The sequence below is a fragment of the Zeus faber genome (genome assembly GCF_960531495.2).
Source record: "Zeus faber genome assembly, chromosome: 17".
Lineage (NCBI taxonomy): Eukaryota > Metazoa > Chordata > Actinopteri > Zeiformes > Zeidae > Zeus > Zeus faber.
Genome location: NC_137204.1, coordinates 15,084,189 through 15,102,982, shown reverse-complemented (window position 1 = coordinate 15,102,982; position 18,794 = coordinate 15,084,189). Strand labels below are relative to the sequence as shown.

At 43.1% G+C, this 18,794-nt stretch overlaps 1 protein-coding gene across 1 annotated transcript; it reads right to left on the bottom strand.

Moving 5' to 3' along the window:
• Positions 1-802: 802 nt before the first annotated feature.
• Positions 803-17,064, bottom strand: rab14l (RAB14, member RAS oncogene family, like). The gene is made up of 8 exons (XM_080018245.1): positions 16,998-17,064; positions 9,600-9,658; positions 6,049-6,102; positions 4,610-4,787; positions 2,771-2,837; positions 1,940-2,027; positions 1,522-1,552; positions 803-1,392 (listed from the first exon to the last, which is right to left on the bottom strand). The coding sequence occupies exons 2-8, from the start codon at positions 9,649-9,651 to the stop codon at positions 1,215-1,217; spliced, it is 648 nt and encodes a 215-aa protein (XP_079874371.1). The 5' UTR covers positions 9,652-9,658; positions 16,998-17,064; the 3' UTR covers positions 803-1,214.
• Between the last annotated feature and the right edge of the window lie 1,730 nt (positions 17,065-18,794).

Here is an 18,794-nt window from a genome sequence, read left to right as displayed (position 1 = left end):
AATATGAAGAGCAAGTGCGGCAAAACTAAGCGATGCAACAGTTATAGTATTAACATTAGTCGTAAGGCAACAAAAATGTCAAAGAAAAATGTGGTAAAACAGATTCTGAGTATATAAACAGGGGAGGGGCGGGACAGAGGAGGGGAAAAAGTGATATTTGGAGCAGAGTAACTAATTTGGGGGGAAAAAAAAAAAATCCTTCCATTAAAGTAAATTTAAAAAAAATATATAGTGTAGTTTTTAAACTTGGGTCAAACAAAATACCAACTCGACTTTGAGAAACACACACACACACACACGGGCGCGCTTCTCAAAAGATGGGAGAACGGGGCCGGAACCGAAGCTTTTCTGGATATTCCTCGACGATAGTAAGTCAACAAAACAAAAACAAAAACACTCGAGATAAACCCGCTGTCGTTTCTGTGCTGTAGTGTGGCCGAATCATACGCCAATGCGTTGTCTTCATTAGCTAATCCCGGAAAGGGGGGACCGAGAAAAAAAAAAACAAAAAAAAAAAAAAAAGAGGTAACATTGATGTAGACGAGACGGATACGAGGCTGGATCTGTGTACCGTGCGGGAGAGACGGAGGAGGTTGGGATCGGGTAGCAAGGAAAGTAGCGCTGTCGGGACATTTTCAGATCCAGTTTATTCAGAATAGTGTCTCACTGTAAGTTTAGAGCTATAAAACCAAAGAGTAAATAAAAAGAAGGGGGGGGGGGGGGGTCTTGGTTTTTAGGGATGTGTCAGTAACCCAGGTAACGCTGCGTGAGTGCAGTCGTCTACTAGACTGCGGTCCACGGGCCAGACCAAGTTTCGCACGGGGGGGGGAGAGAGGAGGGAACGACTACAAATAGAGCGACTGTGGTAGCAGTTACAGTTAGAAGTGAGGGAAATGGAGGAAAAACTGAAGGATGGAGAGATGGAACGAGGAGAGAGAGAGAGAGAGAGAGCGAGAGACAGAGTCCACCTACGTCAGCTTCCACCCCCCCCCCCCCCCATCCTCCCCGCCGTGCCATCCCTCGGCCCGCTCCGCTCACGCGGCTCCTGTTGCGGGAGGGAGGCGGAGGAGACGTACGGATGTAAAAAAAATAAAATAAAATTAACTAAAACAAAAAAAACAAAAAACAAAAAAAAAAAAGAACGAGGGAATGAGGAGAAGGAGGAGAAAGAGGAGGAGGAGGAGGAGGAGGAGGTGGGAGGGGACGCTCGGTCATTAGCAGCCGCAGCCTTCCCTCTGGGGCTGTGGTTCGCTGGTTAGCCGCCCGCCCTGCGGGGCCGAGGGCTTGTGCTGGACGCCCGACTCGGCTGCGTTCAGGTCCAGGCTGCCGTCCTGGATGTTCTGGTAGATCTTCTTGGCCGCCTCCAGGAAGGCGTCTTCCACGTTCTCGCCGCTGGGGCACACGCACAGCGGGGGGGGGGGGGAACGAGACAAAAACCCGAATATTATTCGAGATTCAAGAAGGAAAATTTTATAATAATAAAAATTTTAAATCAACATGTTGATTTTGGGGACCACTCACGTTTTTGCACTCGCCTCCAGGAATAACAAGCCTAGAAGAAACAAATCCAAAATAGAGTGAGATGTTACTTAGAAACATCCCCCAGTTTGAGGTCATTGCTCCCTTCAGAATTTTAGATTGAGAAGAAATGAATTAACTTAACAAGGAACGAAATCAGTGTGATCTGAAGGAAACACATAGTATAGAATATTGTCAACTTATGGTTAAAGGCCACATAAAAAAATAAATAAAAAATTTGGGCACATTAAAGCGGAAATTTTTAAAATTCCTTTGTTTCATGGTACCTCCGCGAAAGAAATACAACATTGTGGCGGCGATTATTTTTGATGACATTGACCATGGGGTTACTGTAAATATCTCCCTAAATACATCTCCTCGCTCTGTTCTAGTCCCAACAGCTCCACCCTTGACGTCTCACCGTTCTCCTCTGCAAACTGCTTCGCCTCCTCATACGTCACGTCCCTCTGGGCCTCCAGGTCGGCTTTGTTCCCTATGAGAATGATCACCTAAACCACATAGAAAGAGGACAAAAATAACCATTAAAGGGGGTTCCCACTGCAAATCAACATTAAACTCCTTAGAGCCCATTTTCGGGGGCCAAAATGTTCACAGTAAAAACTATGAACAAAACATTTCATTTATTTACTTTTTTTTTTTTTGCATTGAAAAATAGGACACAAGCGACAAAGCGGTCATCTGTGCCACCCTGTGGCCGCGTCGCTGCATTGCAACAAACAGAAATCAAATCGTATCCAAAATGAATCTAGCGTTAGGCCAACGTGCAGCTCTATCTTTGTATTCTGTACAGACTCCGAATAGTTCAAACATTTTAGAATAGGTTTCCTTATTATCTTCAGAAAAATATGCAAAACAACAACAACACAAAAATAAAATCAATAAAAAACAGCATTTGGTTGTAGGATTTTATAAAAACGACACTCCTTTTGGGAGCTCACAGGGCATGGTAAATTAGACTAGAGTATTTTGGGAGCAAATCATATTTAGCAACTGATCTAATTCAAGAAACGGACATGGCTTTTAGGCCTCAAACAGACTCGGCAAAGGGACATAATGAGACAACAGCGCTAATGGAAGAGACGCTAGAAAAACCAAAACAGACACCAGTGACAAGACTTCACAAAGTTAAAATGGGCAAACATAAACACAGGCGTATGAGGAAACGGAGTATGTGCGGTGAGTATGTGGAGGAACACAGCGACACGGAGCGCAAACAGACGGACACACTTACAGTATTAGGGTTGGTGAGGTTTCTGGCATCAGTCAGCCAACTGCTGAGGTGGTTGTACGTGCTTCTCCTACAGGACGCCAAACCAAACACAGAGGAAGTCAGGTTACTATGGCAACAGAGGGTAGGACATTTCAAACGTGGGAATCGGCTTGACCAGGTCACACCGTCTGACAACCGAGACGGCAATTTCACACAGAACAGGCGGCTGTGATGAATTCAAGGGGCCGTTTTCCAAAACACTCGCGCGAGAAACACAAATGTGTCTCCGACACGTTATCGTTCCTCTCGCTGTTCCACATCACTTCACTGCACCTTCCGTGGATGTGACTCATTGATATCCAGCAGCTTCGTGTTTACACCTCGAGCAGAAGCGGTCGACAACTGAACGGTAAGAATCAACCCTCACAGATAAGATATGCGATTATCAGACATGTTTTCAGAGAAACCCTCCAAGCGACAAGGCGATACATCGGCCATATCCACAGCCATCTGCTAGCTTTTAATAGCGCTTTATAGGTCATTAAATGACCAAAATAAAAGGACAGAAATCGACCAAACAAAACAACAAATCAATAAATAAACACCCAAATATATTAATTCATAAATAAACAAATAGATAAACACACACACACACGTAATATATAATATCTAAATATAATCTTGATTCACATTATCACTAACAGCCTAATTGTGACATCCAGTACAAACACATTTTCCTTGCGCGCGCGCACACACACACACACACACACACACACACACACACACACACACACACACACACACACACACACACACACACACACACACACACACACACACACACACACACACACACACACACGGCTAATAGGAAGGTACCCTGAGACAGTGGACATTTGATTAATTATGAACTTGAAGGACATGTTAGATATAAATATTTAAACGCACAAGGTCTCAAGAGTAACATTCTCCTGGGCTATTAAAAGAGGCCACTTGGACATTTCAAACACTGCTCCGTGTTTATGTAGCTAGTTTTCGGTAACATCTAACAGTTTGGACGAGATTGTCAGGGACAAGAAAACAACCTCAAACAAAGACGGAGATCAGACCGTCTAGTGGTCCAACGCTGTGGTCTGTGGTTTATTTATAGATGCAGCCTTTGAGATCACCTTCTGCTTTCAAGAGGTTTCAATTGAATGAAGTTTCTCTCTCAACGATTACTGTAAATCTACCCACTTTTTCCCCTATTGGTAAAATACCAAAATGGGTTTAACATATGATCAGAGTTTTTATGAGAAAAAAAAAAACAACAACAAAAAAACCCACCAAGAACAAATAGTTGAAGTGCAGTAAGTAAGGACAGTGCGGTGGTTTATCCAAACCCCATCACAGTTAATGGGGTGACGAGGCGGACACACCGTGTGCACTGCGGCTGACCCCAACAAATACACCGCTCTGAGACAAGAGCTCTCTTTGGTGGAGCAGAGATGTCGGAACAGAATGGAACAACATAACGCCGCGTCAACAACTCTGGGAGGAAACGGCATCGGCGTCGCTGTGGAAAGCTTCCTGGAGGAAAGGGGGATCCGATCCAAAGTGTCGACAACACTCGCACAGTCTATTGGCGCTTTCAACGGCATGGTGGAAACGTGAGACGCAAAGCAACGCTTTACGCGAGGCAGAACTGCGGGGCACTTTTTGAGCGACGTCCACATAGGATCAGCTGACGGCACCAATGTTTGCGTGAAATACAAATAAAGAGATTTGATGCGGTTCGGTGCCGATTGAATTCCCTCCAAATTCACACTTTGGCTTCCACCCCCCGTCTCTCGTCGCGATGCAGCGTCGCATGATATGTACCTGGTGATGTCATAGACCATGAGCGCCCCTGCTGCTCCCCGGTAGTAGGAGCGGGTGACGGCCCTGAAACGCTCCTGGCCCGCCGTGTCCCAGATCTGCAGCTTGATCTTCTGGCCGCTCACTTCAATTATCCTCGTACCGAACTCCACGCCAATTGTGTGGGGGCAGTCTGCCATGACTGGGGAGAGGGTGAGCGGAGATTTAATGTCAAAGACTTCCAATACAGACTACGACCACACTACTTTGTGGAAACACTCGTGTATTGTCCCCCTATTTCTTTAGAAAACCAGGCGAGGGGTGGATGGTTTGATTCCATCGTAGTAACAGTAAGGCTGCACACGGTGTAGCCTTAAATATTTACCACCACAGACTTTTTTTTTTCTCTTCCCCCCCATCTTCTACTTTGCCGTATGTTGGCTCTTAGCTGTGGATTGTTCTCAGGGTTGGAGTTGCAACCAGTCATTCAGCGTCTTGGTAGATTTTCAAATATTCATTTCGAGTCCTTGTCCTCCATTTCTTGAGCCCTCTTCTTTCTTCCCTCTACTTAGCTTTGACTTTCCCCCGTTTTATTTGAACCGTGCTCAACATTTACTGTGTGTAGATGTACGTCTTTTGATTCGCGTCCACACTTTTCCTGTCTCTTTACTACCAGTACACAGTACTCATGTTTGATATTTTGACATTCTACTGGCAATAGATAATTGTTTTTCCAATTTTAGCATTAGCATAGCATTAGCATCATAGCACTAATTGAAAATGTATTTTGATTTGATAGGTTTGATTACATTTTCTTGTTCAACATATTTTTTTAGAAATCAAAATGAAAAATATTGAATTGTGAATTTGGCAATGTAAGTATATAATCATTTGTATTATTGAGTACATTTAGAGTTACATACCTAAAAGACTACAAACTCAGGATGATTTCTGCATTAGTACTAGAGTTGGTGACAGAGCGGTTGCAATTTTTCACATGCAAGCTATCCAAAAGCAGGTGTCAAACCCTCAGCCCCCCAGAGCCATTCAGACATTATTACAACTCACAATTTCAAGTGTCAATAACCAAAAGGCGGTGCAATTCTTTTTTTATAACATCCAAATCAACGCATTCAAAACCTTCCCGAGCGCAATCCGCAGTGTGTTGATTGCGATACTTCTTCTCCTTTAACGGCGCAGGATGTGCTGTTGAATGAATAACGAAGGCATCATCTGGCTTCTTAATAGCGGCAAAAAATAAAACTGAGCTGAATGGTAATGGGAGGCTGCAGCTGACTCGCACACAGAAGAAGAGTCTCTCACTGTTGTGCTCACACTCTGCTTCTATGTGACTGACTTCCCCTATTAGCAGGGAAAGGAGGGGGGAGGAAAAAAAGAAAAAAAAGAAAAGAGTGCCTTAAAAGCGATTAAAGCACTCTAGTTGAAGTCAGGGAAGTACTTACATTTCTTCTCTGTGAACTGGTGAAGCAAACATGACTTTCCCACCCCCATGTCTCCTGTGATGAGGGAAAGATAAAAGAACCCAGTGAAGTATGAGAATAGAGCGTTTCTTTTCTCAAGCTAGCAGTCAAGATGCTGACGCACACTCGCCATAGTAAAGGTCCTGTCATGTGAATGAGAGGAGATAGTCATGGAAACACAGAGTCAGGTTGTTATAGAGAGAGGTTGTCATGTTTGTTTGGCATTCATTGAACCCGTAAAGATCAGGTTAATTTGCTCATAATGTGAGAACATGTTTTGAAATATTTAATCTGAGTGATGGGGCCAGGGATCGATCAGATGTTACTACTTAAACTAGATTGACAGGACAGTCGTAACCACAGAGGAAAAAAAACAAGAAAAAAAAAATGTGGGATCACGTGTAAGACAAGGGCGTGTTTTTTGACATCCTGCTAGCTTTGAGGCAGGCTGCTTAGAGGGTAAATAACCAGAGGCTGTGGGTGTGAATAAATGTGTTATGGACGGCGATATGTATATTCTGAGCCTTCGGGTTAGACTGCTTGTGAACCAACTCGCTGGAAAAAGAAAAACTCCCAAAGCTTGACAAGCAGGATTTGAAATAAATGACATTACCCAAACCACACACCATTACCATCTATCAACCATGGCCCCTCTCCCACATGAAAACCGTAAAAAAAATATCCGGCAAAGGCAGTAGGCAGTGATTCCCACATTGGGCTCCTTTACGGGAAAATTCTGTATGGAGTCTGTTCCCACATGATGACTGTTACCGATACAGTACCTGATGCTGGTGCGAGAGACGTCTAATACTACGAGAGTACGCAACAGAATCGCCTGCCTCCCTGCCCCTCCCGGAAGGTCTCTGTTCCCTCCGCTGACAGAGCCCCCCCCCCCCGTCCCCGGACGTGATAACCCTAACCCAAGGTTATTAAATCAGTGTGATCATTTTTCGAGCTGTCCTCCGCTCTCTCACTCCGGAGAATGAACATTCTCCATCCGCTCTACCTCTTCCTGTCCGCTCACTTCCTCCAGCACCGCTTTGCGGTGCAGCCAGCAGGCAAACAAAGCGCTTGTGCCCAATGTCAGCACACCACACCCCTAACTGAAGACACGTCTAGGGTCTGAGTGTCATTTCGAAGGAGAAACATAATAAGATTTAAGAATAAAGACCAGTCTCTGTAGAGACTGGACATGTTTCAGTTTATCGTCTTTGCAGCCGAGCACCATGGTTCAAACCCCTTTCAATAGTTCAGAGTTAAATAACGGGCAGTTTCCTTCCCATGAAAACTGTTTATTTAGAGGACGTTTTGCCTTTATGAAGAGAGTGGTTTTTAAGTGTATTCACCGTAATGGCTGGCACGGGAAGAAAGCCAAACGTTGCACGGCTAAAAATTCAAATGGCAAGTTTGTCACTATGCAGACTACCATAATGTGACACATTTAACTATAGATAAATTTACTTCAATAAAGAAATACTACTGGCACTACAGAATAGTCTTAGTCAAGCAAGTTTTTAATTGGTCGCTTGGTCGCAGGAGAAACAATGTCCAGTCCCTTTGCTGGTTGTTTCGACACATTCAGAAAAGGGAGGTTCCTAATGACCAATTCCCTTGACATTTAAACGGAAGTTTAAACTTAGACGAGTCTACGAGAAGAAATATTGCGTATATTATAACAAATATTGTGTATAGTTAAAGAGAAACTGTTAATCACATTCTTCAATAACCAAATCGTATTTTAAATGCTCCGATGGACCGGGCGAATGTGGGCCGGAGGTGAGCCCGAGCCCCAGGGGGACGGAGAAGGCGTAGCAAGAGATAGCCCATGGTCCCGGGAAGGGGCGAGGTCAGGGTGGAGTGGTGCTGGAAAGCCGGTGGCCGTACGGAATTCCGGACGGGGATCAGAAAAGGTGCACGAGTAACCGAGTCCGCGGCCCCGGGAAATGCACCAGATGAGGGGACACTGAATGATCCTCCGTACGTCACATTTCAGTCCAAATTATGTCAATATGTTATTTAAATGCGTACATTAATAGGATAATAATAGGGCCCAATACGTTTAACCGGTGCAATGTTTAACCGGTGTAATTCACACTTGGCTCGCTTCATGCATGCAGCACTGGATTACAGGGTAATTACAGGGTAATTTATATGTGCTAGATTACGCTAGATTAAGAAAATTTCTTAATTTTCTTTAAAAAGTTGTGTCCTTTTTTTAAAATCTGTACTCAAATTATTAGGGCTGCCCCTCACTTAAGATTTTCCGAATCAACTATAATCCGTTCAAGTCATTAGTCAACAAATCGTTGCACGTTTACAATATGATTTAATTATTTAAAAATATGTTTTTGGGGCATCATTACATTTAGTCATTTAGCAGACGCTCTTATCCAAAGCGACTTACAATTATTCAAACACTGATGGACGCAGCCATCAGGAGCAATTAGGGGTTAAGTGTCTTGCTCAAGGACACTACAGCATGCTAGCAGGAGGAGCATGGGATCTAACCAGCGACCTTTAGATTACTAGACGACCAGCTCTAACATTGTTCAAACTGTGCTAGATTACGGATAAAAACAAAACCTAATGATATGCCTTCAATCATGAATGTAGTTTAGAAGCGCTGCGCACACATGAAGCAAGCCGTCTGTAAATTACACCGGTGTACTCATTTAAATTACATATTGACAAAATTTGCACTGAAATGTGGTGCACGGAAGACCATCTTCCCTGTCGGCGTCCCCTCATTAGGGACCCATGGTCAGGCGGATTTCCCGGGTCCGCGGATCCCCGCCCGTAAATCCCCGCTCCCCGATATAAACCTGGTGGCCGGCTTTACAGCACCACCCCCGCCCTGACCTCGCCCCTTCCCAGGGACAGGAATTCGCTGCACCTTCCTAGTGCTCGAGGCTCAGGCGCACCGCCGCCGTCGGGGCATTGGAAATACGATTGGTTATTGAAGAATGTGTTTTTGGTTTCAAATGGCTCTTATAATATATGCAATATTTTTTCAGACATTTGGACTAGTCAACTTCATGCTGTGCATACGCATGAAGTGAGCCGCCTGTTAAAAGCCCTCTAGCATTTAATACACAGGTCCAGCCATATAGGTTTTAAGGTTTATTTTGAAAAGGCGCAGCTCCAGAATAGAGTGTATTTTTTTTTCCTGTGACCAACCAACAAAAAAATAAAAATAAAATAAAATGTTGTTGAATAAGACTCTGCCCGTCGACTAATGTTTGGTCGCCTATTTGGCAGCCCTAAAAGTTATGGAAGTCAAAAACCTGATGTTAAGAAGTCCAGCTCTACAGATCTATTTAAAAACACTGAAATTTGAAACATCTGTGACTTTAAACACATGAAAACCCTATCCATGTTTCACATAAAGAAACTTAATTTTTATCAAGAAGTCAGCATACTAAGTGACAACTTTGTTTCACTTATTGGGGGATAAACCACATGAAAATATAAAACCCCATTATAGCAAACTAGCCAGCTTTCCCACTTCTTGGTTGCTTGCCAGTATGACTTACCGATAATGATGTATTTGAAAATGTAGGAGTAGTTGTACGGTGCAGTGGCCATCTTGGCTCTGAAAGAGAGGAGGGAAGATCAGACATAGTATTGTTAAAAGCTCTGTATGTAGCAGTATGGAATTATTTTAGTAGAAAAAACAAACAAATACTGTTCAACAAAGAACACTTAATTTCTTTGACAACAACGAAAATGTAATTTTCAACTCAGAGTTAAACTACTTTCAATGTAATCGTTGTGATCAGTGGATTCGCTTCCAGTAGCGAAACACTTTCACTGTTTCACAGAGTTCAACCTTGGTTAATTTTGACACACGGAATTGCAGGAATAAAGAAATGAAACTGAAGGCGTCGCTTATAAAAGCACTACACAAACTGTATATTTTTACCAAAAGGTATGTGGACCACTTTTCACCATCCAACATAAAATAATTGTCAATGTTGACCACCCACAAAAGAAAGCATACACAATATGAATGATATAGCACATTTTCTATGATGCATTGTTGATGTTCAGAACGACTGTGCCAAGTGAGGACAGATAAGAGAAGAAGAACAACAATCCTTTATTACTCGTCTCACAGATGCAACTGCACTCGACCCACAAACACATGCAGGGAGGAGTGGTTGGAGAAAGTCAGCCTCTACATTTCTCTCATCCCAGCCGCCCTTCCTTCCATCCCAGGCGCCCTTCCTCCATGGGCAGCATTCACTACGTCAGCGCCTGGGGAACAATTCCAGGTGGTGGATCCATGTCGTGGTCAGGGACAGGACAGGAAAGTGTTCGGTGTGTTTTTAATTGGAGGACCTTTTTTATGTTTAAGGAGACCCATGTGAGCACGGGGCGAACTTGTAAACTCCACACAAAAAGGCCCCTAATCAGGAGATAACCCACCGGAGCGCATTGCCAACAGCGCCCCAGGTAGGAATCTAACCCAATGCTTCTTGTTGTGAGGGCGCAGCGCAAGCACTGTGCCACAAGAATCCAAGAGGTTAACATTCGGACATTACATTTGGAAACACCAGGACAAATACACAATACAGTCAAAAATAACAATGTATATGCTAAGAAACGATGAGAATCTTTAATGCTGGCGTGACCAACCCTAGCGTGACCCTCACATTTAAATAAACAATACAAATGACATTGAGACTGAACTGAAGGGAACCTTTGTCCAAGCTTTTATTCTACGAGAATTAGTCTGTGATTTCGGACGAATGGGGGTGGTTCACAAGAATCACATGTCATCCTATAGCTCTGTTACACATATTGTAATGACATGAGGTAAAAATAAGAATTGAAAATATTTTGTAAAAAAACAAAACAAGAAAACATCAACAACTCTATGCATGTTTATTGTCCTCAAACCCTATGATCTGTGACACATGTTTGAAACGGGAGAATCAGATCTGGATTACTTTCATCTGCAGTCTAAACCAAGCCAGCCAATAAGAACTTGTTATATTTAATCTATATTATCAATACAGTTCTCTATTTTATCATTAAAAAATGTAAAAGAAAGAATGTACAAATTCATCGTCTGTTTATCAAGAAGTGTTAATTAACAGTTGTTTACAGGTAGGGTTAAGATATTGTCATACAAAAACAGACTTCTTAACTCAAATAGACAGAAGAATGGAATCATAGGCATCATTGTTAATACAAGCATATGACAACTAATTATCAACTAGTTGTTGTTTCAAATTAGACAATAAATGCACAGAGCAATCGAATCATAAGATCAATACCCGTGAGATGAAAGGAGGTACCCTTAGAAGTATTAGTGAGTTTGCGTCGCTGCAACAAGGCATAGGTAGTTAAATAACTAAGAAAGTATAATTTAATATGTGGAGTTCGTCAAGCTCTGTCACAGCAAGTAAGCCAGGGTTACTCACATAACTATGGCCGCACATTAGGATACCTACTCTCTCTACAGGCCAACTGGTCCCTGTGCTGGAAACAACGCCACCATGACACCAGCTAATTTGTAACAGTACTGTGCCCCGCATGACCCCATATTAAAAGCTTGGAAATAACGCATGCAAGAGCACAGGCTGAAAACACTAATCTTCTGTCAAATTAGGCTTTATTGTTGAACATTATGCCATAATGCCACAGGAGTTCCATCTGTTACTTCATAAACAATATGCAAAGAAAGGCGCTAAACTTGTATTAATTGCTGGGCATTATAGTACTTCTCTAACAGAGAATAAGGCCCAGCAGAGGCTGCTACTACACTGCTGCCTCTATGTTTTATGGAGAAAAAAAACCCCCAAAAAAACAAACAACAAAAAAAAAAAAATTATAATAATCAAACAGAAGAAGGCATACTTTTGAGGAAAAAAAGTCCCACTCCTAGGATAAAGCAGTAGAGTGTAATTCTGGGACTTGTAGTATAGTACACCCAAGACAGATGATCTTACTGTATGTAGCGCCGCTTGCATTTCAGAACAGTGCAATAAAGTTCACCCAGAGGTTTATAAGTTTATAAGTTAACACAATCTAATTTTGTGGCTATGCTGTGTACAATGTTCTATAATATATTAATTAGAAATGTAGAAACATAATATAGGGGGGATGTTGAGGAGGAAAAGAAAAAACTCTCCAACTCTACTACCGTAGTACTGCTTGTTTCTAGGATGTTTCGCTGGCTGTGAACGACATACAGTTGGTTTGATACTGTGACAAATGTATTTATTATAAGTCGTTTTAGACAACAGCGTTTGCTAAATAACAATGTAATGATCCTGTAAATTTGGTGGGAAATTATTTGAACAAAAATAAAATTGTTTTCTACATAGAGTTAAAAAGAGAATCAAAAAACCCATAGGTTTGCCTGTAATACCATTATGCCACTGATTTATTTTAGTGTGGACCAGCTAGATGCTTATGAAATGGCTAGGTGACGCTTTTTCACCTATTCACCATTTCAGTCAACTGTTTTTTTTGGTTTTGGGGCGATTATGCCATTTGCGTGGGAAATGTGGGAAATACAGTAAAACTGAAGAGTTGTATCTTGTGACAAGAGCAACTGCCAACAAGTTGATAGAAGTATGAAGGGCGGCTTAAGATTAACTATACAAAACAATGTATGGCATGTTGACAGACGGTTTGTTTGAGTTTTTTAAATTTCAATCATGATATTAGTACACAAACACAGCAAAGTAGGATGGTCGGTCATTCTACAGGGTGTACTTATTTGGACTAATTATATCAGTAGAAGCAAAGAGACGTCGTTCAGGGGGGTCGGCAATATAAACTTCATAAGGCTGAGTTAATAAATTAACCTTGGTTATACCTTGGTGAGGTGATCATTGCTTACATGCATGAAGAAATTTGGCTACATTTCGTGATATTATTAGGACATTTAAAATAAGTGGCCACTTCAACACTACTCTAAGCAGCACTGCTGCTTCTCCTGTAGTGTTGGGTCATTCACAAACGATCCGATTCTTTTGAACGGCTCTGTTGTAGGAACCAAGGGAACCGAGTCTCGCTGGGTGATGAGCTGGTGTTTTTCCTCTCCAAGTTTTACAGTTTTATGTCGCTGTTTGTCTAAGTTGCTGTCTCCTCTACTGTTTTTTTCCCCTAATCACACTGAAACCATGACACACCCCTTTTCAGGTGTGTTGTCAAACGTGACAAAAAAAAAAAAGGGAAAAAAAAGAACAGCATTTCTTCCGGCAATGGTAAAGGCGCAAATCGCCTATTTTTAGCGGGTTTACACACGTTTAACAAAACCCGGTTATACACGCAAATTTTGGTGTAAAACGGCATTACTGACTTTTTACAAAGGGAGCAATGAAACACTCCAGAGATCCCATGTGGGAGCTACAAGCTGCCGAGTTCATATGGAATTCAGCACTGCTGTTCTGCTGGACTCACAAGTGAAAGTTGAAACAGTGGTGTCAACATAGCAACTTTGTTGATAAGAAGCAGCAACTTTCCGTCTCCATACACCTATTGAAAACCCAGCAACTATTTCAGCCATACGGTATTATTAGTATTATTGTTTCGTTCGAGGGTAGCGCACATTATGCAACACTTCCCACCTGGACCTCATGCACAATGCGGCATTTCTATTGCTCAGTCCCAACTTTTGGAACAGCCAAAAATGCTGAACAAGTCATGTATACAGTGGTACTTGTACTAGAAAGTGCCCTAATAATTTTACCTAAATTACATATTGTCATATCTACGTATGCCTGGCATCATAAAAAAAAGACCATCTAATTAGGAAAGAAAAAATATTTTAATTCCAATGATTGATCCAATGAAGACCCCATCACAACATGTGAGGGCCTTCGGGCTTCTTTTCCAGGCCGTCTCCCCTCACATGACCCTCATGTGGTGTTCCCTGCTCAGAAACCCAATGGGGCCTTTCGGGATTCCGGGAGGTCAACCGGGTCACCCTAACGGCAGGAGTAAAATTAAAGCCGTGCAAAACCAAAATGGTGACACAAAACCAGTCTCTAGGGCTGCCCCCAAATAGTCTACCAAAGTTTAGTCGACGAGAAGAGTCTTGAGGCACACTACACGACTTTCAAAGACGTCAGATCTCTATACTGTTCACACTACACAACTTTCTGTCTTGTGATCGGGAATCTTGCAGTCTTGTGGTTTCACACACCATGACTGATCGGTGACAGGGGGTCACACATTACAAGTCTTTCACCAGGAGGAATCCCTGATGAGAAATATTAAAAACCTAGAGAAGCAAAGTAAAATAGGTATGATGTGTGTTTCTGGCTGCTGCTCCGTGCACTGCCATCTCCCCGCCTGCTGTCATTGGCTGTAGATCGTTGCGTCACTCCCGACTCGATCGCGACATGACCAGATATTAAACATGCTTGATATCTCGCCAGCGTCGCCAAGTGCTCAGATCACGTTGTGAGCAGTTCACACCCCGCGCTCATTGCTCACGGAAGCAAGCTTTTATTTTCCTCCGATCTGGGGCTTTGCTCGACGAGCTCCAAAAACCTGTCTGCGAGCAGAAAATCAACCCAGAATCACATAGTCTGAAGTGGCTTTAGTTTACCGAGTTTGTCCATTGGTCGAAGGGAAAAAAAATTTAAATTAAAAAAAATACATATATATATATTTTTTTAAACTCCATTCAGGAGCTGCACCTTTTCAAATTAACCTTAAAAACAATATGGCTGGACCCGTACATGAAATGCTAGAGGGCTTTTAATTTGAAACAAATTTTAACAAAAATAAATGTTCAGTCTCCTTGCTGGATGTTCTGACACATTCAGTGCTCCCGCGCAGCACTAAATTTTGATTTTAAAGGCTGGTTCTTAGTTATTGTGTTGGTGTTACAGATAAATTAAGAACATGTTCAGTGCCCTTGCTGGTTGACACATTCAGAATAGGGATGTTCCTCATGACTAATTTCCCTGACGTTTAAATGGAAGTTTAAACTTCGACAAGTTGACAAGTCCAAAGTCTGAATACACTGCCATTTGTCACCATTGATAACATTTTTCAATAACCAAACCGTATTTTTAATATCCTGACGGACTAGGTGGACGCTGGCCAGTGCCGTGCCCGAGCCCCTGGGACTGGGCTAGTCCGCTGCCCCTGGGGAATGGGCCCGATGAGGGGACGCTGACACCTGGAAAAGGCTCTCCCGTACACCACATTTCAGTGCAAATTACGTTAATATGTAATTTAAATGTGTACATTAATACAAATAATAATAGGGCCTAATAAGTTGAACCGAAGTAATGTTTAACCGGTGTAATTCACAGACGGCTTTGTGCGCACAGAGCTTGTAAATGAAATTGATATTTTAGAGGCTGTTATTAGCTTTCGTGTTTATTTGTAATGCAGCACGGCGTTAACAAGGTTAGTTGCAACATTCTTTCTCAGCTCTGGAACGCAAACCATTATCTGATGCCCAAAAAAAACATATATTGAAATAATTAGTCGACCAATGGCTTAAACAGACGATTAATAGTCGACTAGGACATTTTTTTTAAGTCGGGGGAGGCGTGCATTTTATTGAAATATATTAAAGCGACGAGGGCGAATCACGGGGCATGTGACCACACTGCAGCCTCAGCAGTTCGGGAACACAGCACCGAGGTGGACTGTTTCCTCTGCTGTCATGACTCACTTGGCATTGGTGACACAGAATAAACAGAAATAAAGTGAAAACTTTGGGCTGATCGTTCAAATGGGATCGTCCCATCACGCAACAAAGAGCCCATTCTCAATGCTTAGATGCTTTTTTTGGTTTGTTTGTTTTTTTACCCCAAAACAACGCGTCGGCCCCATTCCGAGACCGATTCCTTGGATGTGAAAATGTACGCGGTCGAACAAATCAGCACATTGTGCTTCTGATTCGTGGTTTACAAGAAGTGGTTATAACACAGGCTTACAACAGAATTAGGACCATTACAAAAGACACTACCGAGGGCGACTAAACCCTCCCGGTTGACTGGGCGACAGTTCGCCAAAAGGCTCATTTAGCAGACGAGTTGTGAGCTTCTCCTTTCAATGTCAATACCGCCTATTTACATTCCGGGTCAAATAACAAGACACGAAACGCTCCTCTCGCAGGGCTGCGGCCAATACAGCGCTACGTCTGCCGGACAAATCCACCTGATGTAAGCTGATTTGGCATCATTAGCCGGGCTAGAATGTTTGGCAAAAGAGAATTTCTGCACTTTCAAATGCGAACAGCAGAAAATAAATACAAAATTGAACACGAGAACCCACTGTGGCTAGCGAGTTTCGCAAATCAAACCTTGCGCAGAGCAAGGTATTTGTATTATTATTATTGTTGTTGCTAACAAGCCAACGCTAGCCAAGTAGATGAACTTAGCCTAGCCCGACTGGAAACCACCCCGGCCCAGAGATGTCATTTCGCATCCCCCGAGGTCCTTCAAACGAGGGGGGGGGGGGGAAACACGAATTCCCCTGTTTGTTTTCCAGCACAGAAAGCCGCTGACCGCGTAAGGGGCCGATATCCAAGTCCAACTAAGTGGCACGTAAGTTCTACGTAGCTCTTTAGCCTGCGTTAAGAATGTCCACCGGACGGACAAACCGCCCCGAAAGGAGCCGAGCGAAGCGTTCTCCACAGCGCCCCGGCGTCAGTTCTCTCGGTGGGGAAACTGGCCGCAGTCGACTCCCCGGTTATTTTGGAATGGCTGTCAGTGGGGTTTTCCGAAATAATATTAAACGCTCACCAGGGAGTCGCCTCTCATCAGCTTAGCCTCCTCGGCTATTCGCGTTAGCATGCTAACGTTCGCCAGCCAAAGCCGTTGTGCTACAACTCCTTGATATGACTGTCATGTTGTTGTATTCGCCGGAATAAAACCCCCGTGGAATACGAGTGTGTGTGTGTGTGTGTGGGGGTTGTTCAATGCAGCCCGCCCGCCCGTTCTTACCGGAGATGCGGTGTTTAGGGCTCGGCGTTCGGGTCGCTCTGCGGCTCCTCCGGGCTCCGCTGGTCCAATATGGCGGCTCGCTGCACAGGGTTTCCTCCGCCGTGCGCAACGGGCTTGTGGGACAAAGAGCAGGGAGGATGCGGCGACTAGAGCGGCCGGAGCGGCAAGAGCGGATGCACCGGCTGGAGCGACCGGAGCGGCTAGAGCGGATGCACCGGCTGGAGCGACCGGAGCGGCTAGAGCGGATGCACCGGCTGGAGCGACCGGAGCGGCAAGAGCGGATGCACTGGCTGGCGCGGCTAAAGCGGCTACATTGGCTGGAGCGGCCGGAGCGACCGGGGCGGCAACTGACACTGCGAAGTGACCTCACATGTTTAAGTCTCGTTGCTTTATTATCTATCTATCTATCTATCTATCGATCTATCTATACTGTATTGCTGTGCCGTACTGTTGTATACTGTACTGTATAACTCACTACTTCACTTTATTCACATGCCACTTTACTGCACATATCTGTATAAACACAATAGCCTGTCCCATATACATAAGTCTATTCCCCTTCTTTCTGTCTTGTACCCCTGCTCTGCGTTCCCTTTGAGTTCTTTATTTTAACTGATTCTATATTATTCGATTTACCTACTGCATCGCGTTTCAGGAATCAGTGAGTTAGTCAAGTAGAATTTATTTTGTGTTCAGTCTAGCGCATACTGTGCGTAACCGCCGGGTGCGCTGCGCTGACACGTCACCGCATCTAAGTTTGGAAGTTTGTATGTGACGAATAAAACTCTTCGGGTCGAATCGATCGATCGTTTCGCTGTCTCCCGTCACCTGCGTCGGCCGCTGGGGGGGGGGGGGGCAGTGTCTGGAGCAATTGCGATCAGTCCGTTCGAGACGAATCGACGCTCGTGGTCCAGCTAGTTGTTGACGTCATAATGACATTCCTACTGCGCGTTCTATGCGGTGTTGTGACGGCGAATGGCTGAATAATACAGGGCCTTCCCAACGGGGGGTCCGCAGTGAAATGTTATGTTGCTATTTGCTTTGACATCTTTTGTTCACATTCACATGCCACTTTAAATGCACATATCTGTATATACAGAGGCATATTCCTTCTATCTATTCCATTTTATTTCAATTTATCTTTATTGTATTTTATTCTATATATTTGTATCTTATTCTATAAGTATTCCACTTACTGTATTACGTTTTAGGAGTCAGTTAGTCGGTCTATTAGAAAGGAATTTTCTACTTTTTATTTTATTTTTTATTTTTTCCTAGGACATATTGTGCGCTATCACCGGGTGCGTTGCATCACATTTCACTGCATATATGTATGAAAGTATGTATATGTATGTGACAAATAGAAAATCTTGACTCTTGAATCTTGATATGTTTCCTAAAATATATATATATGCTCACTCTGACTTATGATGGTTAATGTTTTTTTCTTTACTGTATTAGACATTTTAGTTAAAAAAAAAAAAATGTAAAAAGAAATACGTTTAAAAAATAATCGATTTATTTATTTACCCCCCCCCCTTCTTAATTCCAATAATGACTTGCCGCACTAAACGCACCGACAACGTGTCTTCACATCAGTATCAGGTGCAGCCCCGCATTACTACGAGGCTGATGACATGATTTAAATACTATTAAGTTCACGAGACTTGTGATTTTTATAAATCATGTTTTAATGCAGTAAGTCAGAATAATACACGCGGTCACTGTACAATATTTCTTACAGCTTCAAATATAAACACATGCAACGTGCACACTGCCAGGCTTGAATTAGCCTGA

What these genes read in the sequence shown, in the direction of transcription:
- rab14l (XM_080018245.1), bottom strand. Translation starts at nt 9,651, where the DNA reads ATGGCCACTGCACCGTACAACTACTCCTACATTTTCAAATACATCATT. An exon ending in ATGGTCTATGACATCACCAG is followed by an intron (nt 2,838 to 4,609) that starts GTACATATCATG and finishes GGCGTCCTGTAG; the next exon opens with GAGAAGCACGTACAACCACC. An exon ending in ACCTCACCAACCCTAATACT is followed by an intron (nt 2,028 to 2,770) that starts GTAAGTGTGTCC and finishes TATGTGGTTTAG; the next exon opens with GTGATCATTCTCATAGGGAA.